This window comes from Pocillopora damicornis, chromosome 3, assembly GCF_964200805.1.
Source record: "Pocillopora damicornis chromosome 3, jaPocDami1.2, whole genome shotgun sequence".
Classification (NCBI taxonomy): domain Eukaryota; kingdom Metazoa; phylum Cnidaria; class Anthozoa; order Scleractinia; family Pocilloporidae; genus Pocillopora; species Pocillopora damicornis.
The window spans coordinates 346,834-369,183 of NC_142672.1; the positions used below are offsets into that span (position 1 = coordinate 346,834).

The following is a 22,350-nucleotide window of genomic DNA, read 5'->3' on the forward strand; positions in this document are numbered from 1 at the left end:
GCCAATCAGCCGCCGTTGCGCCGTGGCGGCGAATATTCTATCCCATAATACTGTTTTACTTTTTAAACCACTGCATCTATAGAATGGTAGCCAAATGGCGTCTTCCTTTCTAGAAGACCTATTCGAGAAAGAAGTAGATGAGAAGGAGGTCAGTGCGATGGTGGGATCGCTGGAAAGCCAGCTGGCATCGACAGCGATCCCTAGATCTCATCATAATGAAGTCAAAGCAACGGTTCCAGTCTCCAAAACTAGTCCTAAACAAAGCATCATGACTAGTAAAACCCCAAATCAATCGACCCCGATTCAAAGCCAAGCGGTGGCTGCCGTTCGTCCAGGGATTTCCTCATCGCCAGTGCTAAATGCGGGTGGTAGCACATCTATTTCTACTGTTGTGAATATTGCTCCTCGACCGACGGTTACAACTGCCGTTCCGTTAGCTCCACGACCGGCAACTATGGCTGTTCTTACTCCAAACTCTGGTTTTACGGGAGCCCCTCAATTCGTGACCACTATGATCAATGCCGATCTGGTTAACCGGAACATAAATTTGATTCCTCAGCAAATCGCTTTAGCACCAAGGGCTGTCACAAGTAATGTGACTGTCCAAGGCAATCCTCAAATAATCTCCGGGCCTCGAATTATTCCGCAAATTCAACCACGAGTTACCAACATGACAGTAGGGACAGTAGGCAATCTAAGGCCTCAAATTGTACTACAGCAGCAACCGGGAAGCACCGTAATTCAACCCGACAAGAAAATCAACATCGTACCCGTACAAACTCAAATTCGCCCTGTACCAGCGAGTGTAAGTGTATCACAGAATACAGGAATAAGAACTACTTTAACCCCCATCCGACCTCAAATAAGCTCAATACCAGGTGCAATTACTTATAGAATGCCAGTAAGCCAGATTGCTGTTGCAACAACAAACTCTGTTGCTGGTACTGTATCTGCATCTGGTTCTGTGACTAAAACTTCGAACACTTCTAATGCAGCAAATGTTGGTTTGCCTGTTAGTAAACCTGTCACAAATAATGCTAATTCCAATCATTCCAAGTCGCCACAAACTTCTACTACACCACCAGTCAGTGCAGCCAATGCAACAATTATTGAACAAGTAAAAGATCAAGCCCATAAGCTTAAAAACTTCTTCAATAACTTGATAAGGCTTGCATCTGATCAAAAATCACCAGATGTTGGTAAGACTGTAAAAGAATTGGTGCAAGGTGTTCTGGTAAGTTGAAGAAGATGGTCTTGTTCCATTGAACTTTTCTTTTTTTTGTTTTATTGTTATCTGGGTAATCCAGTAACACATCTGATGCCAGCCCATCAGTAAAAAGGTTAAAACTAATGTTGCTGCCAATCCCTCCAAAACTCAGCAGTTATACATTGCACTGCTAGTCAAGTATTCACACTGATCACAAATGCTCAAGCAGTATTACCTCATTATTGTAACTTTTGAATAATGCTCTCTAAGAAGATCATTCTGATCAATTTGGGTATGATTTTTTTCAATTTTATTCTGTGGGAATGGGGCTTGATAGGCATATGAAAATAGACAGTTTAGATGAATGATCCACCAGGAGGGTGTCCTATGTTACATTAAAAAAATATGATTCTTTCTTGCCTTGAGATTCACATGAGATGTTTTGTGTTCTCAAAAGAGTGAGATTGGTTTGTGATTGATGTATGGGCCTGTCAGTAAAGGTTTGGTTAAGAAATATTAGTTAAATGCAATCACCACCAAAATTTTGAAATTGCAAAATTTGTTAATTTTGCCGTTGAAAAATTGGAAAATATTGGGATTCATTCCAGTGCCACCTGACCCTAATAAATCCCCCTCTTACCTCCTTTGGAGATTGAGGAAGATAAAGGTATTTTTAAAATCTGAAATCAGTAGCTAGTATCTGTGCATTACAAATTAATGTCCTGAACATTTTGCTAAATCATCTCATTTAGGATGGAAAACTCACAGAGGAACAGTTTGCATCAAATCTGCAGACAACACTTAACTCTCCCCCTCAACCCAATCTTGTTGGCTTTTTAAAGGTAAGCTGGTATCCTTGGTGAAAAGCTTGGTTGCCAAACTGATGACTATTACCTAACTTTGTTTCTTTTATGATCTGATTTTCAATTTATATCTGAAGAAGTTTCAGCTTGCTTAACTTAGACTCGATTAAACAATGCATTTTTCTCTGCAGAAAACACTTCCATTGCTACGAGCACAGTCAAGATCTCAACCAAATTTACAGCTTTTGCAACATGTCCCACAAGCAATAACTCCACAAAAGATTCTTCCTCAGCAGCATCCAGTTCAACCAAAAAATACTAGCCCTGCCAATTCAACTTCTGCACAGATACAAAAACATAACTCCCATGTGCAAAAAATCCAAATTGTTCCACCAGGACAACAGATGTTAAAGCAAGTCTTTCTGACACCAGCACAACAGGAACTTTTCAGGCAACAACATCCAATTACTAATGCCCAGAGGGTGTTTGTGAAGACTTCAATAGGTACAACTGCTGGTTCTCAGGTTGTTACTAGTGCAAGGAATGTGGTTATGGTGCGTGCACCACCAGGGTCAACAGCAGCTAAAGTTGTACCTTCAACAAAAACACAACCAGTAACGTTATCAGCTTCAGCAGTTGCTGATAAATTGAAGCCCAAAGGTTTCACTGGAATCAGCAGGTATGATACTCTGTAACACACTGAACCTGAATTAAGGAGACAACCACACGACTCTTGCTAATGTGTGCATAATACAGGGTGTTTGTGCAATGCAGAATGTTTGCTTTGGGCAATACAGGTTTTGACAAACGGGGCAATAATGGTAAATTGTTGATTGCTGGGTAAATACGTGATAACAAATAATAATTTGCTAGCTTGTAAACAGGACCACATCTAATAGTTTTCTTACTGTCAGGAATAATCATCAACCTTGTGAACCTAATTACTAATTATTGGAATTGTTTTTTTTCAACTGGTAAACACAATCATCTTACACTGCAAAAGATTTTAGTTATTAGGAAAATTTGTCTTTAGGCTATATGCTAAGTGCATGCTACTTGAAACAAAAGCAATGAATATTGGTGTCTGCTCCCTCCACTGAATACAGGTTTCATTGCACCATGTGATTGAAAGAATTGTTTGTCATAGCCAAATTAATAAATTAATTATTTTGGACATAAATTTGTCCAATTGTTTCACTTTGAGTTAGTTCTTCAGAACTGTTTACATAAAGGTTCAATTAAAGAATAAACTAGTATGCTGCACTTTAATTTCAGTCAGGTACACATAAACTGTGCAGCGTTGTTGTTTCAAATAATGCAGTGCTTGTTCACAAAATGGTTGGAACATGTTGACTGAAGTTTTGTTTTGGGTTTCACATTTGCAGTAGTGGTGATGATGACATAAATGATGTTACTTCAATGGCTGGCGTTAATTTAATGGTGAGTATTTCATATTTCAACCCAATGTATGGGGGTTGAACAATATATGGTTACTGTTTGCTGGTATAAACATAGCTTGCTGGAAGGTATGTAACATTGAAAATACATGTATTAAGTTTCTTTCCTTTTTTTTCTCTCAACAGGAAGAGAGTCAGCGGATTTTAGCAATAAACTCAGACTTACTCAGCTCTCAAACAAGAAGCTGTAAAGATGAACCTTTTTTAAATATTTCACCCTTTCAGAAAAGACTAGAGGCACTAGGTCAGTCTAAGGAAAGGCTTATTTTTGTTTATTTACATTTGGTTGCAATCCTTTGTCAAAGAGACAAATGTTTTTATTGTAGAATGACATTTGGCTGTGTTGCCAAATAGAAGTTCCTTCCTGTAGTGTACATGTACTGTATATGTGCTGGTTAGATTTTAAGATTACCTCGAAAGTTCTTTGCCCATTAATTTCTTGAGACCTTGATATAAACAAAAAACAGTCAAAAACAAAACAAAGAAAGAAACCAGGAAAAAGATCCTAGAGTATGTTGTTGTGTCTCTTCTGACAACTAATGAGGCTTTGAGGCATTTACTAGGGATGAAGGCATTTATCTCTTTAAAATGTCATGTTTGGTTTTGATTTGGGGGACAAATGGTCTGTCTTGGTGAATATAAAATGAAAATAGTCTGAGAGCAAAGTTTTCTCCATCTACAACTAGTTCCTCTGTTGCATAAGCTATAGGAAGGGGTGTTATTTTATTGAAGAGGCACAAACTTTGTCATGTGTGCAAACCTTAAGATTTCCAGATCTAAAAAGCAGGAAAAGACAGCAATCTTCATCATTCCTGCCCACTCTCTTCTCACAATTATTTCAGTCAAGTTAATGAGAAATTATCTTTTCATGTTGTCGTTTGGTAGAAAATGGTTTAATACTGAGTTTCCAATGAGGCCTTAAACTACTGTAAAAAAACAACAACAAAAACAGTTAAAGACAAATCTCCGAGATCATCGCAGAATCATCAGGGATAATGTTGTGGATCAGCAAAAGCTCCGAGATGTGTTTTCAAATTTTTTTGTTAATATTATTTTTAGAGTAGTTTAAGGCCTCACTGGAAACTGTTATGACATTAAGTGAAAATCTTTTAAATCATTTTTGATGTGTGTTTCACAGCAAGGAAACATGGAGTTTCAGATGTATCGCAAGATGTTTTGAACTTAGTCTCTCATGCAACACAAGAGCGACTCCGTAACATTTTGGAAAAAGTGTCAACAATAAGTTTACACCGACTGGAAGTCTACCGGGTTTGTAAAACTTTCCTATTTGCTGTTAACAAGCTTTTTTCTCATCAGAAACCTTTTTCTCAATTTCTTACCATTTTCTACTCAAAGTTTCCTTTTTTTCCCTTTACTTTTCTGATTTTATTTCATTTTATTTTTCGGAAATACATGAACGCCCCACTAAGCTCCCGAAAAGATCTGGGGAAGGGGGGTCGAAACAAAAACTGATACAGCCTTTAAAAGGTTTTAGTTAACTGTTTAGAGGGTTTGATTTAGTGGAAGCAGAGAGAGGTCAAGATTGAGGAGGGCTTATTAGCAAGTTTAAGGTGAAATGGAATTAGACAATGAATCGCAATTGGTGAAAATTGCGATTCCATACTTTGCCCCATACATGCGACTATGAAATTGTGTCATTTGAATTGTTCACTTAATTAAATTGTTACAGAAACAACACCTATAATGATGCATGTTAACATAGTGCAAGCTCTGTTGCATTGAGAAACTTCAAGTCAATTGGGGAAGCCAGCGAAAGTTTGTTATTTTTTATTTTTCAGGATGACCCCATGTATGAAGTAGGACTGGACATAAAGTCTCAGCTGCGAGTCTTCGAGCAAATTGATGAGGTGGAGAGAAGGAAACGTGACGCGAGAGAAAGGGATATTCTGATGCGGGCAGTGAAGGTAAGAAACTTTCAATCAATTAGTACTTGTATTTGTGGCTTGCGATTTTATGATAGTGAGAACTTATCTCAGCCGCTCTTGTTCTCAAGAATCGCTTACTCGATGCAAGATCCCAAAGATCCTCGAAGATTTACCTGTCAAAAGGTAAACAAGGGCCGCGGATCTGTCGGCTGTAGAATGACTAACTAAAAGAAAATTTAATTTTCTTATCAGAGTCGGTCAAAACAAGAAGATCCCGAGCAGGCGAGACTCAAAGAGAAAGCCAAACAGGTACCAACACTTCACATTTTCTCGCTGTTGGTTATATTTCAAATAAACTTAAGTGACCTTGAATCGTTTCCTCTCCTTAAGCTTCAACAAGAGGAGGAAGAGGTGATCCGGAAACGTGCAGCAAACTCAACGGCGCTGGCAGCCATTGGACCAAGGAAAAAACGAAAACTTGATGAAGCACTGGAAGGATCATCTACTTCGACAGTAGTAAGTATAAAAAGCACTTAAATCAAGGATAATTTTGCGGACGGACTGTATCGTACTTTAGTCTTAAATGATCTCGTGACAAACAATCACACTGGTTTGATGTACACTATTTTATTCTCGTACTCTCCAGAAACTCCGATCTCACAACCAATCAACCCAAATCATATTCCTGTACTTCCGTCACGAACCTATCAACAAATTCAGTGTAACGCTTCGTTCACGACACTTTTACTACCGAGAAATAGGAGTACAGCTGTTTCATCAAAGAAGAATCAGACATTGTCTTTTCGTTGATTGTTACATTTAATGAAACTATTTGTTTTAATCACGGCAAGTTTTTTTTTCTCGTCTGTTTTTAGGGATCCCCGTCGTCGTCTTCGCCATCATCTTCCAGTTTGCTGGGAAATCAAAAAGATGTACGACAGCAGGTAGGACGGTAGTGTACTTATAAATGGATAACACGAGTTAACAGACAAAAAACACTCAGACTGTAGTCATCAACTAATCGCGCTGAGTCTTGACATATAGCCTCTATTTGGCTCGAAAATTTGCACGGACATTTGTCCGCAGATATTATCTCTTTCAAGACGCAAACAGTTTTCCGAGAGCGAAGCTCGAGGAAAACATTGAGTGTCGAGTAGCAGATAATACCCAAGGACAAATATACGAGAGGCAAGAGGCTATTGTGTTTAGTATCCTTCAAATATTTTGCAACGCGTGTAAAAAAATGTTTACGAACAGCCTACTATTTGCTGCATGGGATGTTTTCTTTTGAATGTTCTCTGATACGAATATGATCAAAAAAATATTTCCCTTCTTCTGCAACAACCATTTAACGCTCTCTCGTCTCTAATTGAATTTTGAACGAAGACTTATCGTTGTGTTTTCATAAACCGACATGATGTGAAAAAAAAACAATAAAATAAAAAACAAACAGGAGCTAAGAAGTTGAGTTTCTGTACATTTATATCTAAAGTTGTTAAGCAATATTACGTGAACTTCCGTAAAATAAAAGTGAAATGTTAATTCCTTAACTTTTGAATGATGCGTTGTCGTGTTCTCAACTTTTCGATTCCACGCCATACACACCCTGATGATTTGCTTACTGGTTAATATTTACTCCTACTTTCCTATTTCTTAGGTTCCTCGACAAAGGATGCGCAGAGTGCTTCTCAAGGATCTTATATATGTTATGGAACAAGAAAAAGAAACAACCAAATCGTTATTACTATATAAGGCGTTACTAAAATAGTAAACATCCTCTCGTCAAAATCCGCTTCGATTCTACTCCGGGCCTCTGAAAAATTTCTACAACTGAGGAAGTTGTTGTATGACAGTGCTGGCTGCACTTCCTTCACTTGCGAACAAAAAATTTTTGAAAATAATCTGGGTAAGAAAGAAATTCTTCAGACCCCTAAGTATAACCCTTTCATAGACAGGTTTGGCAAATTTTTCAGAAAACTCTTCACCGTGCGAAGTGAATAACAGTACGAAATGAACCTCTCAATTGCAGCCACCGTAATAATTTTTTAAAGTGTGAGAGATGAGTAGGCGGTGGCCGCGCCGCTGTGTTTTTGTACATTTTTTCTGTAATGCGGAACATTCCTGAGGCGTATTTTGTTGTGGTTGTAATTAGCTGACATTTTGCCGTGTAGACTTAGTGTAGGTAGGAAATGATTATAATATTTGTCTCAAGTCCATATTTAGGTACAATGCCTGACGACGTGGTTGTTAGAATATTAAAAACGCCAATTTCATTTTTAGCGGTGAGGCTATACTGTTTTCAGTGCCATGTTATTTTTTTTATCTTCTGTTGTTCATCTAAGTCCATAGTCGAAAAAAATTTCTAAACGTCAGGAACCGAGAGTTATTTTTGTGATGCATATACATACATATAAATGTATCTTGATATCGCAGCATACCTCAAAATCAATGTTAGGCCAAAACATACAAACAAAGCAGAGCAGATGGTGTACCAATGATTCCACGCTTTGGCAATATCAACATTTTTTCCCCTTTGTAACGCACCCCCTCCTTGTATCAGTTGATGATGTGGAGTTAAGGTTTCTTCCCACTTTCGCGGGTATCCTTCAGGAAAAAATTCGCACGCGCACTATTTTCACTAAAATCCTAGCAAACTATACATCGGAAGAAAGCTTAATAACTGCAGTTTACGATGAAAATATGATTTAAGCGATTTTTTAGAGGAAGTGTTAGGAACCGGTAAGGCGAGAAACTACCGAGGGTTCTTCTGTTGAATTTACCAGGTATCGGATGCCGCAGCACGAGCAAAATGGCTGCGCAGTCTTATTCACAAGGCATCGATCAACAAAAGTGTGTCGGGCTTTTTCGATACTCTGATTGGTTGTCTAGATTTTGGCATCTAAAGTTGAAGTTGCTAAAAATATGTAAGGCGTGTTGCGTAAATGGAGGTCACGGGACAAATATTACAAATATCAAAATTTCCCGACACACTTTCGTTTGTCATTATTCTTGGAATGTTTTGGCGAAATTTGACGAAAATCGGTCAAATAAATAAACCCTAGAGATTCGCTCAAGGTCGTCGTATTCCTCCAAAATGGAGAGATTTTAAGCTCAAAAAGGCTCGCAAACAACTCGCGCCACGCCAAGAGGCTATCTCGCCTCCTGAAACCGCAAACCAATGGGACAACGGGACCTCCTGGTGTCAATAACGATGGATCAAGATTTCCCGGGAAAAGCAACTCATTGCAGACACGTATTATATTTTTTATTTGCTCACTAGAGTATTGGGGAGGAAGACACAATAATAAGCAAAGTTGCCAAAGGTAAAGGAAAAACCCTCGGCAAAAATGGGAAAAACTGGAAAATGTGCTGAGGAACAAGACAACGAATCGACATACAGCTTTTAAAATTACGTTTCCAGGCGATTGTTAATGTTCTCGTATCAAGGCTAGTACTTGCATTAAGAAAAGGAAACCTCGTTTTTATCATTATGTATGGAAAATTTTGGTTTCACGGTGACTTCTTTGTTAGAAATCTGGACGCCAGCGTGGAACTGTGTCGTACCGGTCGCTTCCACAAAGGAATACAAAGGAATGTTTTCCTTTCTTAAGGGGGGATTCTACCTAAAAAAAGTGCATTTTTTCAAATAATTGTAGGAATTTAAGTTTTGGTCACAACTATCTAAAACTATATATCACTGGAAAGCTTATGAACTATATTTTTCAAAAAAAGGTGTTATGTCACACCTGCAGCAAATGTAACCTGACACCGGTCATTTCAATTAACAACTTGTAGTGTCTCACCTATATGTACTTGAGTAAAGATTGTTAGAAACTGTTTCAATGAAATACCAATATTTTGCTGTTATTCTAAAGAATATTGAATACTTGTTGGGATGAGTGAAGGATTTCAAGAATTTTTTAAATTTGACATCACAGCACTGGTGTCAAGTTACACATCTAACACATGATCACTATTTGTTTAATCATTTCTTTTGAAAGACCTCTATGGCATTTTCCTTCACTCATCCCAAATAACTCAATTAGATCAGCAATCCCTAAAAATTTCAGGTCCATAGCTCTCATACTTCTTGAGTAATCTTTTCTCAAGTATTAAAAAATACGTTTTGAGAAAAAAAGGCCTAAAGTTACAAGATTTTAAAATTAAACACCTCCTGTATTCAAATTATGAAGTCAATGAGTAGCCATAAGTTCAAATATAATTAGGATAGGCAAGAGCAAGAGTTAGAATGCCCCAGCTTCATATGAAACATCTTCTTTTTCACGAAGAGCCGCTTCTCTTTGAGTACGGATAAGCTGCAATCCCTGCCGGCGCTTCTTCTCCTTGGCCGTTGCCTGCTTATCAGCTTTCCGAAGCCTTGAATTATCTCTTAGTCGAAATGCATCCTCAGTAAATGCACCTCCAGGAATTGAAAGCCTTTCCATCAATCTTTCTCTGCTTTCTGCACCTCTGTGGAAGTGGCAGACTGCAGACGCAGCAGCACACCGGACAACTTTCACTCCATGGTGTTTATGTTTGGGACACCGGACCCAAACCATTGCGTTGATGCTTTCATTTGGGTTCTGGGTTTTTCCTCGTACACATCTTTCTTTGCCCATCCTTTTCTGCACATGGCCTACACAATCCAGTTTAATAACTTCACAGTCATCATAGGCATGTTGAACAGTGTTAAAGGCCTTACTGTCCCCGTCTGACACCATCCATTTGTACCTCATGTTATGAAGTTCGATGGATCTATTCCAAAGAACAGAAGCTCCTTCTGCTTCCATAGCAGGTGAACTTCCTTCGAAGTTGATGTCACAATCTCCAGATGCAACATGCTCCCTCCTCCATTCTTCAAACTCTTCCACATTCCCTTCACATTGTGAGTTCTTTAGGGAGCACTTACGGCAAGATTTAGACATCACGTGATAGTCTAAAACTTCTCCTGTGTCAATTGAGATGACGAAAACAACACCTGTTAGTGATGTGAAACCTCTTTTGGCCCAAGTGCCATCAAAGCTAACAGCAGCATCAATTATTGTGGTGCTGTCTGAGATGCCATTTTCCTCCATGATTAGCTTTCGGAGCCTTTGGCCTGCACCTTTTAGTTCTTCTTTTGCTTCACTTTCCAGTGCTTCCAAAATTACATCAACTTGCTTGTAGTAAGCAGCTCTTGACAAACAAGGCATGTTCATTATCGCACAGAAAGAAGAGAGTCCGTCGTAGCCACTTCCAGTTTCTATTGAGTGGTAGACAGCTCTCCGGTTGACATCAAATGATTTGCCTTTCTTGGCAAGGTTGGGTGATGTCTGCCAAGGAGTACTTTCATCACAAGAATTGCAGTGAATGGAGAGATCTGACATCAGTCCATAACGGCTAGCGGTATTTTCTTCAATAGTAAGGTCTCCTATATTAAAAACATGACGGAAAAGGATGCTATTAGCTATAGTTACTGAACCAAACAGAACCACAATGTTGGAGCATTAGTTCACACCTCCATAAATGTGTACAAGTGTTGCAGTGAAGAAAGATCAGAAAAAATGATTAAACAATAATAAAACTCCTTTTCTGCAAATAATTCTAACTATCGTTTTTCTTTAGGTTCAAGGGGCTGAAAAGCATATTTATGATGTGTGATATTTTTCTCACCTTCTTCGCATTTGTGTAAAGTTGAGAGCACAGAAGAGAAGCTCTTTAGATCAACGAGCCTGTATCCTTTTTCTACCTCAGCTACCTCGAAAACTTTTTTGTTTTCATCAGAACTTGAAGAAGACTCATCTTCTGAGCTCTGGAATCTCATCTTCTTCCTTGAAGAACTAGGAAGCTGATCGCTTTCTTCGCCAAAATCTGACAGATCAGACTGATCGTGCGAAGTTCCTGGGGTCGGTTCGTTTGGTTCACTCTTCCTGTTGCAACCGCTTTTCTTCAGTAATTGCGCTTTTTTACGATCTCCTCCATGCCCCTTTCTTTTCCTAGTTTTCCTGTAAACGGTTCTTTTCTTCTTTCCAGTCATTCCAGCACAAAAGAGACAAAAGGAGTTCAATATTTCGCAATACACTGTGACAACTTTCACACAAAAATCTCTCACTCGTCTCCAGTGTTACTCTTTCAATTTCTTATTTTCCCCTTCATGTAAGATAGCACAAGGATTCTAAGGGGCGTTTCGGGCTTGTTTGACATATTTTGAGCTCCAAACAGGCTGGTAAACAAGTAAGAAACAAAAAATGCTGTTTTGGTTGCCATGGAAACGAGATTTCTATTTAGATACCTCTTCTTTTCTAACGTAATTTCTCATTTATATTTTAAAATTTTTCGGTAAAAACGATCGTCAGTGTAAAGTCGAATAGTTGAACCTCGCATTTCTGAAGAAAACAAAAAAACAATATTTTGAGCTAATTTCAGGTAGAATCCCCCCTTAACAGAATGGTACTCTTTCTTTCTTCTTTGGGCCTTCTTTATTTCTTTTATTAATTTTTTTACATAGGACTTTCTTTCGCTTTTGATTTTTCCACGAGCAAAGATTTTTCCATAAACAAAGAGCAGATCAATATCAGTATCTGGGCAACTGCCCACCTACCCCTCCCCTAACTCAACAACAGTCAATTGACAACAAGGTAAGGTTAATGATGGGTTAGGGGAGGGGTAGGTGGGTAGTCGCTCAGATACTGATATTGATCCCAAAGAGCTTCCAAGCGTGAATTTTGTCAAGTGCGCCATGTAAACAGAATATGGAAATAATATGAAAAACGAGCCCAAACATGAGTGGTTACCGCGAAAATTCCCCCGGGAGATTCGCACAGGTCCGTGATTATGAAACCTTCTTGATTTATGAACTTTTATTTGAAAATTCGTTTTCTAAATAATTCCACAAATTTTGTTAATGGAAACGTTAAGTTAACTGTTTGAATACAGTTTAGCCGAATAAAAGAAAAATCGATTTTTACAGCCTCGGAAGGTGGGAAGTAACCTTAAGTAAATCGTCCGATTGTGTTGGAAACTCATGAAAGGAGGAGTCCCAATTTGTCAAATATTACAAAGAAATGCATTTCCCGGGTAGAGATTTCTTTACTTTGAGCTGGCCAGTTTAGAGTCGTGTACTTTCGTCAGATTGCATCGGGTTCTCATAGATCCTCGCAGATTTTTCAAATTCGAAGGAGAGTTGTGAGATGACTGCTGCAGTCTTAGAATCTCGCCACTCTTTGACCAATTAAATGAGCACTATATCTGAGTAGACTTAAGGCTTTTTCCCTTTTTACGAGTGGTAAAGCATCTTTTGAGAAACAGGGCGTGACCCGACCGCTCTAGATGGAGTAGTCACGTTGAAGACACTATGTGCAAATTACGTGAAAAACCAGCACAATCTCTGCGTTTGCGCGCCTTGCCCTCTGTTCGTTTCATTTTCAAAAACTTCAATTGAGAGTCGCTCTAAACCTAACTATTTGCATCATAAATTACTTCCTAGGGGTTGTTTGCTGCTTTCAATCTATGGATAAAATGTTTTGCTTCTCAAAATGATAAGATTGCGACGGTAAGTTTGTGACGTGTCAGCGTCGTAAACGTGAAAAGCTGTAGTGTACCAAAATGGCCTTGGATGACGTGTTTAAACAAGAAACTTCCTTGCGTTCTGTTGATGAAACTCACAACACATATATCCTAAAACGAATCTCGCGAATGCGAGTCCATTCTGTTTTGACAGATGTCGTTCTTGTCGTAGAGGGCAAAGAGTTCCCTGCCCACCGAAATGTGCTAGCTGCTAACTCAGACTATTTCATGGCCATGTTTAGCGGACACATGGCCACCACGAGTGATAAAGTCTCTGTTGAAGAAATCACTGCCACTGCAATGGAAATTCTCCTGGATTTCATATACCGAGGTGAGATTTTAATCACCGAGGAAAACGTCGAAGATGTGTTCTGTGGTTCGTGTTTACTTTTGCTCGAGTTTGTTACTCAAACTTGCTGCAAATTTATTCAAGATCGTCTCGCTTTGGGTAATTGCTGGGGAATTCGTGCTCTGTCGGATAAATTCAACTGCAATGATCTAATGAGCCGAGCAACTACTTTTATCGAGGAAAATTTTAAGGAAGCTGCGAATTGTGAAGAGTTTTTGATGCTGCCTGCTTCAGATCTGAGCGATCTTTTGATTGATGATGAAATTGTAATAACACGTGAGCAAGACTTGTACGAACTGTTACTGAAATGGGTGGAACACAATCGAGAGGAACGGGTGAAGCACTTTCCGTCACTTTTGGAAAAGATTCGTCTCCCTCAAGTTAATCCTGAATACTTTGATGAAATTATTGCCACTGATGATTTGGTTACAGAAAACCCAGAGGTTCAGGAAATCATTTCTAAAGCAAGACAATACATCTACTCTCCCACAAAATTAGCTGAATCAATGACAGAAACTGAGCCTTTCAAATGGCAAATCCCTAGAAGATGTTTGCGAACAGTTAGTGTTCTTCTGACAGTTGCAGGACCAACATGTGCTATTTATGAAGCAGAGAGTGATGCATGGCACAACATCTCACGCCCAAGTACACGGCACTGTGCAGGTCTTGAATCCATGGGCAAATTTGTGTATATAGTGGGTGGAAGTAAAGAGTGGAAGAGAATGAATACATGCGAATTTTATGATCCAGATCTTAATGAATGGAATCTCACAGCACCAATGAATGTGCCTCGCAGTAATATTGGTTTGGTAGCTCTGAATGGACTTCTTTATGCTGTTGGTGGATATGATGGGAAATCACCGATACGGTAAGGCTTGGTGCAAATGAAGTTGTTCTATAAGCTGGCCCAGAAATACATGTGTCTGGGGAGTAACCCAACCGAAGAAGTCCAGAAGAAAACAATATAAACTCAAGCCTTATATTTAGATACAATTACTTAACAGTAAATGTTCTGATAGGCCTCCCTGTAATAAGCCTTCATTCAAAGCATCAAGCTTGCCCTTTTACCCTCTACCCACCCCTAGACAAATTTGGGTCAGGTCATGTTCTCGTACAAAATACAGTTTTTAATTTGTAAATTTTAGAGTATTTATTGGTTTCCATTTTGAATTTTGTACGTTTTCATCTTAGAAGGAGATACATACTGTAGGAAGTAATAAGCCATGAAACCGACTACAGTGTTATTCAAGCCTAATCAAACCATACTTAGCATGGTGACCAACCCTTTTCTTGTAATCTCACTTTTATATATTTTTTTCATGAGAAGAACTGTGGAATGTTATGATCCAAAGAAAGACGAGTGGAGGTTTGTGGCACCAATGAACAACCAGCGTGATGGTGCCTGTGTTGTGACGGAAGGTCATTGTATCTACGTCATAAGTGGCTATGATGGAAATAATTACTTGAGTTCTGTGGAAACGTATAATCCAGGCACTGATGTTTGGTCTTTAGGAGGTAAGAAGTTGCTGGGGTTAACTATGAAATAGGCCCTGTAACATGCTACCAAACAACCTGCAAATGCAAAAAACTTATAGTACTATTGTACAATTTTACATAGTAAGTGTATTTTAAAAGGGCATCTGGAAACTTGGATCAATGTCAGTATCTGAGCAACAGCTCAACTGCCCCTCCCCTACCCCAACAACAGTCAACTGATATCAAGCTAGGGTAAATGTTTGGTGAGGGGAGGGGTATGTGCACATTTGCCAAGATACTGATATTGATCTGGCAACTTTTAACTAAACTAGTCCAATTCATGGTACACCACATTGAACAATACTTAAAGAAAATAGCACATGAAATACCTCATAAACAATGAGTATATCTTAAAAGTCCCAGATATCTTTATATTTAAAAGTCTTTGTTTATTAACATCATCCTCAGTTGTGGCTCCAATCATAGAACGACGGGAAGATGCTATGGCTGCTGTTGTTGACAACAAGATTTATGTTATTGGTGGCTACCATGGTAACACATTCATGCCAACATGTGAAGCCCTAGATCTTGATGACAATGTATGGAATTTTATGGCATCGCTGAGTGCTCCACGTTATCAAGCAGGTGTGGCTGTGTTGAATCGTAAGATCTATGTTTGTGGTGGATGGAGTGGGAATGGATTAGCCACCAGCTCTGTGGAATGTTATGATGTGGCCACAAACACATGGTCAATAATAAGGTCACTACCAACACCTGCAGCAGCCAGAACAGCTTTCTGTAACTTTCCTCGCAAAATGATTGAAAAACTGATTCCTGAAGAGTCCCAAAAGTCTGGTTCAACTGAAAATTTGGCACAGCAAACGAGGCATTCTTTTTTTAAGCATGGACAGCAGTCTTGATAACTTTTGCTCCTTTGAGGATAGAATGGGAAAACTATTTGCATTGTTGGAATCAAAAGTTTTCATGTCCCTTAAAGGAAACATATGGCAACTGCTAATTATTAACTACTGGCCCATTTTAAAAGTACAATTTTAGTCCTTTTTAGTACACTTGCTATCCTTTTTGATGTGGAAGTTTCCAACACAAACATACCAATTATTTCTAGTTTAAATGGTTTGTTTAGGATCTGTTCTCCAAGATTTGAAACACCATGATGAGATTTGAACAATTTGCAGATTCCTTGATCAAGTGTGATCATGTGCAATGGTTTAAAAGTTGATAATGTTGATCTTTCAGTGAGCTGGCTCAGATCAGTGATCATTGAAAGTAGCACTTAAGCATTGAAGAAATGCAGGGAATTTTTCTATTCCTTTGTCAAATTTTGATAATTACCTTGCAGTATTGGAAAAAATGTTAGTCTGAGTTAGTTTGATTGATTAAAAACTAGTCCACTAAAGTGCTTTTAAATTTATGTAATCTCATGTTATGGGTCTTAGATAACTTATTTCAGTTGTTATGTCATACAAGTAAACCAAATAATGCTCTGATTTTAATTCTTTCTCTCTAGGATAGTTAGTTCAGTTATACTGAAAATCTTGTGTAGATGAAAAAGGACTGCATTAAATTCTCAATATATGTTTTATGAGTTACAGAAGGTATTTCAAAGGCTTTTGATTTTCAAACATATCACATTTTTTGGATTTATTTAATGTATAAAATACTAATATTGGCTAAATCCTTTAAGGAATATGGGTATCAAAAGTATGAACTGACCACATAAATTTAAATAAGGTTTTTGATAAAGTTTTCAGTGATATCTAAAGATATAGCATATCCAATCATATAGTTTAGGGTATTTCATTATTTTGATAACCTTAAGTTAAATTAAAAAAGTAAATTTATATGGTTGAAATAAAGCATTACAAATTTAAAAATTTGTGTTATTTCACTGGGTGAAATGGTGCCAGAAATATGAGAACAAGTAAAAAGTAACTAAAACTATTGTAGATTTAACTGTTGGTTCAGTGTGGTGGAGTTATTTATAATATAAACATGTAGTTTTCAGTTACTCATAGATTCGATCCAGTTTCTATCTCATAGATCAATAAGTTTTCAACAATATTGTTGGTTAAGGTTTGCTTCAAGAGTGGCAGTTTAAATTATATTAAAATTTTTGGATTTTCATTGTGGTGAATTACATTAGTAATAAACCTAGCCTAAGTATCATCAATTTTTTCACAATGCAATAACCTGAATTGTGAATCACAAACTCTCTCTTCTGCTTACAAAATATAGCCAGTAACCTAAGCTAAGCTGAAGGGATTTTAAAAATTCAAGAACTTGATGGCAAGATTTTGGAAATTAAAGACCTCATTGGCAAGATGGTTAGAGACAGTTTACTATTACTATCCGCACACTCATAAGTGGCAGAAAACAGAACATATGATTTCAAACAATTGCTACTCTGGTTATGGCCAAAAAAGGTATTTAAAAGGATCGTTAACAAATGGGTTTGTCCCTTCACACAAAAATGTGATAGGCTAACATGCAAGAAACTCCATTTGCTACTTTTCACGGGGTCTAATGTGCCAACTGACTTGCAATATTTGTGTGGAATAAGAACTTTACTTATCTCTTAGGAAACATTATACTTACAAAAGCAGGCCTTGAAAGAGATTTAAAACCTTGCTTGGGTCTTTTGTGAGTTGTACAAATCAAATGATATTGCTATTTCAGTATTTTTGAGAAATATTTATATTACTATCATTCTTTTTGGTGATACAGTGGAACCCTGCAGACTCGAACCTAGTTAACCCCAACCCCACCCCACTAACTTGAACAATCCCAAAGATATATTGAACAAAACTACACTGTTCCGCTCATAAACGAGAACAAGCGAATCAATTTTTTTTCGGAGACGTTTCCCATTGTTTTCAGTTGTCAAATCATTCATTGATCAATTGAAGCGTTCCCTCTGACAAGCTGTTTGTCGGCCGCCTTGCGAAAGTTCTCAGTGTGCATTAAGAAATCAAGCAGCAGATTTCCTTCGTCTTATTTCTTATTAAACACTTCAATTACATCGATGAGGTATTCTTGTGTTTATACTTTGTACTTCCAGAAAAGAAATGTTATTGTAACAGTAGAGTGTTGGACTGGATGATAAGTTGCACTCGTACTTTACTCCTTGAGTGTGAGTAATGCCTCGGAGGTATTTCTTGAACAAGTCATGACCCAGACCTCGGACTCCATAGTGCTCTATTTGTTTAGGAGGCACTGGTAATTTACGAGGTGACATGCCTTCTTTAAGACAGCCCCTGTCATTATCTGTTTGTCCATGCGTTCTAAGATGTAGCCTGAAAGATTCGGAACAGCAGTTTTTGTGGAATGACGTTTGCGAAACCCTGATTGGTGTTCAGACAGAACGGCATTTTTGGTGAGGAATGAGGCCAGGTGCACTTGAACTGCTCGCTCTATCATATCATTATCAGAAGAGATAGCTCTGACTAGGCTATCGAGGCGTTAGGCTTGTCTGACTTGGAAACTGTTCCAAGAAAAAGATCAAATTTATTATAGTTTTGAAATGTTTAAATAACCTAGTGCCTGAGTACCTCAGTGATTATTTTATCAAGAATAACCAATTCCAGTCATATGATACAAGAAGGAAGGATGATATTTATCTGCCCACACCAAAGCTAAGCTTGGGAAAGAGAAAATTTAGATGTTCACAACCAACCTTATTTAATTTGCCTCAAACCATTAAGCAAATTGAGTCCTTGCAGAATTCTAAGCATCGGATTAAAAAATTTACAAGTTTTAGTAACTACTATTTTTAAACTTTTTCCCTGAAGGACTGCATGCAAATTTTTTTAATATTTCATTGTACCTTAATGAGCTTTTAGTTTTTATATGTTATTTCTAATTTCTACTACTGTATTGTTAGTTTTAATATCAGGGCCCCTCCAAATACCAGCCACGTAGCTGAATGGGCTACCCTGAATAAGAAGCGTCTATAACATCATCTCACTCCAGACAATACTACAATCTCAACTTTTCGTAAATACTTAAACTAATATTATTGTTCTTGTTCATGATATACCATATGCATTGTAAGTTTAATAAATTCAAAAGAATCACAAAACATATCGAGTCCAGGAGGAGAAGTAATCGAGGAAAACTGGGTATGAAGCACGAATCTAATCATGGCGGACATGAGGATTTACCGTGTGTTTGGAGGAATCGCAATGTTGTTGGCTATAGCAATAGCTGTAACTGTAGTGATTGATCTGGAACCAAAGAAGAAGATGATCCTTTTCAGAGTTCAATTTCTTTTAGTATTTTGTTTGGTACTTGGCGCTATTTCGCGTTATGTTTGGATTAATCTAACTGTGTTACTTCCGAACCGGCATTCGAACTCAAGAGTGTTAGTCTTCACTCACTGGATTTTGTATGTTGTTCTCGCTACTTTTCTTGGGCTTGCTTTCTTCAGTTTTGTCATTGGTCGAATGCTTATCAGTGTGGAGCCTTACTTCATCAACATGCTGGCATTTACGTGTCTAGGTCTTCTTATTTTGATTTTCTTTAACTTATTGGTACTAAGCGTTGTTTTTGGATTGTTACGAATGTGCAGCTTTAGAATTCCCAATCCTGACAAGTGGAAAACCATAATAGCTACAACTTTTTCTTTACTTCTTTGCATACAAGGGTTAACAACGGCTTACAAAGGACCAAAAATAAGACGGGTTACTGTTCCTCTTTCTAAACTACCGGCATCTTTTGATGGTACTACGGTAGTACAACTCTCAGATATTCACCTCGGGCCTTTGGTTGGATTAGATACTCTCGAAAGAGTTGTGAAGATGGTATCTGCTATGAAGCCGGATATCATCGTCATTACAGGAGATCTGGTGGATTCTACCGTGGCAAACTTGAAAAAAGTTGTATTTCCTCTCAAGAAGCTGAGATCAAAGTACGGATCATACTTTGTTACAGGTATGTAGACGTTGGCACTCTGTTGCTGTGTGTTGATCGATTATTGAGGGGGGAATATGATTGATTAGCATTAAGAGGGGGTGTATTTGCACAGGGAGAAAGGACACTGGACTAAGCTTTTAGATCTGATGACACCACTACCTATGAATTGAAAAATAAACATATACTGCTGCCAAGTATTTGCACATGGCTTGTAGAGTTCACTAGCTTGTTGTCCGAAGGTCCTCTGAAATATATAATGCCTCTAGTGTCCATATGGCAGATATGAAATCTATTGCCTGAGAGAACAAACTTTTTAAAACTATGGCAGTTTTTCTTGATAATTTTTTTTTGTAGTAACTGTGATATGATACCTGTTAGGCTAGTTCTTAACCTTAGTTGGTTCCTAAGCATGAAAGTTGAGTAGTCATTGAGTGTTTGTTTTAATTATTGGTAGGAAATCATGAATATTACACTGGAGATACTGATGCATGGCTTGAAGAACTCAAACAACTTGGAATTCAACCTCTTCACAACTCGCATGTTATTATTTCAAACAAAGCCAGTCCTGGAGACAAATTATATCTTGCTGGAGTAGATGATCCAGATGCTGACCGTATGAGGTGACATTCTTACCCTTTACTCTCTAACATCAAAATGCATATTCTCTGCACTGTTCTCCAAGGTGCTGACAAGGAGAGGAGCTTCTTTAATTTCTGATCATTTCCTTTATTCTCACAACCTTGTTGTGTGATTCAGGGCATTATTATTTAATTGTTTCAAACCTTTGGTCATAATTGATAAAAAACCTCACCCCACTTCCCCCCTTCCCATGATTATAAGAGTGTATTAACCTCTTACTTGATTTCTTTGAAATTCTTAGTTAAGTGAAGTGAGATTAAAAGTCATTACAGTCTTATAGGACCAATCAGTGTAGAAGTGGAAGAAAGAAATCCATGAAATTCTAAAGTAAAGTTATGGAAAACATAATGATTGATGGTGGATGACTATTCGTATTTCATTTTTTGTGTCATTTTAGTAAAGCCAATTCTAACTTTACCAAAATTTAATTTTATAAATGCAGGTATCAGAACCATGGTATGAAGTTGTCACAAGCCCTAAATGGCAGATCCAGCAGGTTTCTCACAGTTCTCTTGGCACACCAACCAAAGGCTGCCCAGCAAGCATTGGACCAGTATCAGGACATTGATTTGATATTGTCAGGGCACACTCATGGAGGACAGTTCTTTCCCATGAACATACTGATATATTTTTTCAATCCATTTTTTGCTGGACTTTATAAATATAAAGAAAGTTATGTTTATGTTACTTCAGGAACATGTTTTGCTGCTGTACCTTTGAGAATTGGCTCTGTAGGAGAGATAACTGTGCTTTCATTAACTACCCCAAAGCTATGAATTTCTGTCAATCAGTTACTTTAGTGGGGAACCATTTGGGGTATTTATTGCAGCTGGAGCAGTGTTAAGAAAAAGTGAATCACCATGATTTTTTGGTAAATTGGGTTTGTGCAGTTGATAGTCAAGGTAAAAAGATTCCTAACTTAAGTCTTTCACCTCCTCCCTTGGAATCTTTGGCAACAATGAAGTTTCTCCATTTAGCCGTATCTTTGCCACATATAAGATCCTAAGGGTCTTTTACCTGACTGATATCCAACACAATACTTTTAATAGTTTAATGCTTTATTTGGTAATACTTGACTAAGTTTCTCAACACTTGCTCACATGGTGCTTTGGCTCATCAGTTTTTATACTCTTATGTATCATAACATCTTTAACTAAAGTTTATTATTGTTATCATTATTTATATTATTTCTATTATTTTTATAATTGTATCATTATTTATTTGACAGTGTGATTTTAGTCCACTTCACTCGAACTTATATGGATCAAGATAATGATAGTTTGTAATTTTATTTATCATTTTTGATATACTACTGATTTACTATTTCATTGTAATTAATAAACAGGTCAACATAAGCATACTCTGTAAAATGCTTCACCTTTTTTTGTCTAATAATGAATATGTATTTCATCTACATTGTATTTTCTCATTCATCTTTTTATTCCTATTTTTGGGTCCTTTTTTGTGCGTGGTTAGAACAATTCACTTTGAAAGAGTTTCAAGCCTATCCTTACGAAAAATTAAATGAAAGAACCAACAGTATCAAGAGTCAATAACTTCTCAAGTGGCAGAATCTCTTTTTCTAGTTTCTCTCAGAATTTTTCTTCCCATTGTAACTAACACTTCTTTGATACCAATATTTCTTTCCTAGTGACAAGTTTAGTTTACTTATCAATTGCCCCTTTCACCTTATTACAAGCAGAAGAGAGTCGTTCCATGATTTCCTCCAAAATCACTGATTAAGACTGCAGAGGGCTGAACTGCCGTCCTGTCTTCTCCTTTTCCCTAAATGACGTCGCTAAAAAAGCAAAAGTTCAGCTGATTGCAGACTGCCTGTTCTCGGTCCTCATCGATTTCATTTATTGGCTGAGGAAGATATTGCATAATAGAAAGTAATTCTTATATATAAATAGTGATATATATAGATGAACTATGTATGCGAAACAAAACAACAAAAAAAAAAAAAAACCACATAATGCACTGGCCGGGAATCGAACCCGGGCCTCCCGCGTGGCAGGCGAGAATTCTACCACTGAACCACCAGTGCAAGCGTATA

The 22,350-nt window shown here is 37.7% G+C and overlaps 4 protein-coding genes and 1 non-coding gene across 5 annotated transcripts; 3 read left to right on the forward strand and 2 right to left on the reverse strand.

Moving 5' to 3' along the window:
* The first annotated feature begins 56 nt into the window (after nt 1-56).
* Nucleotides 57-7,632, forward strand: LOC113673989 (transcription initiation factor TFIID subunit 4). The gene is made up of 11 exons (XM_027190468.2): nt 57-1,234; nt 1,960-2,049; nt 2,202-2,689; nt 3,396-3,450; nt 3,594-3,711; nt 4,606-4,736; nt 5,267-5,392; nt 5,606-5,662; nt 5,744-5,869; nt 6,229-6,297; nt 7,011-7,632. The coding sequence occupies exons 1-11, from the start codon at nt 95-97 to the stop codon at nt 7,119-7,121; spliced, it is 2,511 nt and encodes an 836-aa protein (XP_027046269.2). The 5' UTR covers nt 57-94; the 3' UTR covers nt 7,122-7,632.
* A 1,415-nt stretch (nt 7,633-9,047) lies between these two features.
* On the reverse strand, nt 9,048-11,769 carry LOC149047729 (uncharacterized). Its single transcript, XM_089199647.1, has 2 exons — nt 11,006-11,769; nt 9,048-10,763 (listed from the first exon to the last, which is right to left on the reverse strand). Exons 1-2 carry the CDS (start codon nt 11,367-11,369, stop codon nt 9,598-9,600), a joined length of 1,530 nt encoding a protein of 509 aa, XP_089055773.1. The 5' UTR covers nt 11,370-11,769; the 3' UTR covers nt 9,048-9,597.
* A 929-nt stretch (nt 11,770-12,698) lies between these two features.
* On the forward strand, nt 12,699-16,868 carry LOC113673961 (kelch-like protein 12). The gene is made up of 3 exons (XM_027190435.2): nt 12,699-14,115; nt 14,575-14,762; nt 15,192-16,868. Exons 1-3 carry the CDS (start codon nt 12,938-12,940, stop codon nt 15,641-15,643), a joined length of 1,818 nt encoding a protein of 605 aa, XP_027046236.2. The 5' UTR covers nt 12,699-12,937; the 3' UTR covers nt 15,644-16,868.
* Nucleotides 16,869-18,420: 1,552 nt separating this feature from the next.
* On the forward strand, nt 18,421-21,708 carry LOC113673962 (transmembrane protein with metallophosphoesterase domain). The gene is made up of 3 exons (XM_027190437.2): nt 18,421-19,673; nt 20,110-20,275; nt 20,737-21,708. Exons 1-3 carry the CDS (start codon nt 18,884-18,886, stop codon nt 21,068-21,070), a joined length of 1,290 nt encoding a protein of 429 aa, XP_027046238.2. The 5' UTR covers nt 18,421-18,883; the 3' UTR covers nt 21,071-21,708.
* A 562-nt stretch (nt 21,709-22,270) lies between these two features.
* Nucleotides 22,271-22,341, reverse strand: Trnag-gcc (transfer RNA glycine (anticodon GCC)). Its single transcript has one exon. It is a non-coding gene; the product is annotated as a tRNA-Gly (tRNA).
* Between the last annotated feature and the right edge of the window lie 9 nt (nt 22,342-22,350).

Bases quoted from the DNA above. Each gene is read 5' to 3' on its own strand.
- LOC113673989 (XM_027190468.2), top strand. From the start codon at position 95: ATGGCGTCTTCCTTTCTAGAAGACCTATTCGAGAAAGAAGTAGATGAG. The intron at 2,690-3,395 runs GTATGATACTCT...TCACATTTGCAG, and splicing joins GGTTTCACTGGAATCAGCAG to TAGTGGTGATGATGACATAA. The intron at 5,663-5,743 runs GTACCAACACTT...CCTCTCCTTAAG, and splicing joins TCAAAGAGAAAGCCAAACAG to CTTCAACAAGAGGAGGAAGA.
- LOC149047729 (XM_089199647.1), bottom strand. From the start codon at position 11,369: ATGACTGGAAAGAAGAAAAGAACCGTTTACAGGAAAACTAGGAAAAGA. The intron at 10,764-11,005 runs GTGAGAAAAATA...TTTTTAATATAG, and splicing joins TTTACACAAATGCGAAGAAG to GAGACCTTACTATTGAAGAA.
- LOC113673961 (XM_027190435.2), top strand. From the start codon at position 12,938: ATGGCCTTGGATGACGTGTTTAAACAAGAAACTTCCTTGCGTTCTGTT. The intron at 14,116-14,574 runs GTAAGGCTTGGT...TTTCATGAGAAG, and splicing joins GATGGGAAATCACCGATACG to AACTGTGGAATGTTATGATC. The intron at 14,763-15,191 runs GTAAGAAGTTGC...CATCATCCTCAG, and splicing joins TGATGTTTGGTCTTTAGGAG to TTGTGGCTCCAATCATAGAA.
- LOC113673962 (XM_027190437.2), top strand. From the start codon at position 18,884: ATGGCGGACATGAGGATTTACCGTGTGTTTGGAGGAATCGCAATGTTG. The intron at 19,674-20,109 runs GTATGTAGACGT...AATTATTGGTAG, and splicing joins CGGATCATACTTTGTTACAG to GAAATCATGAATATTACACT. The intron at 20,276-20,736 runs GTGACATTCTTA...TTATAAATGCAG, and splicing joins CCAGATGCTGACCGTATGAG to GTATCAGAACCATGGTATGA.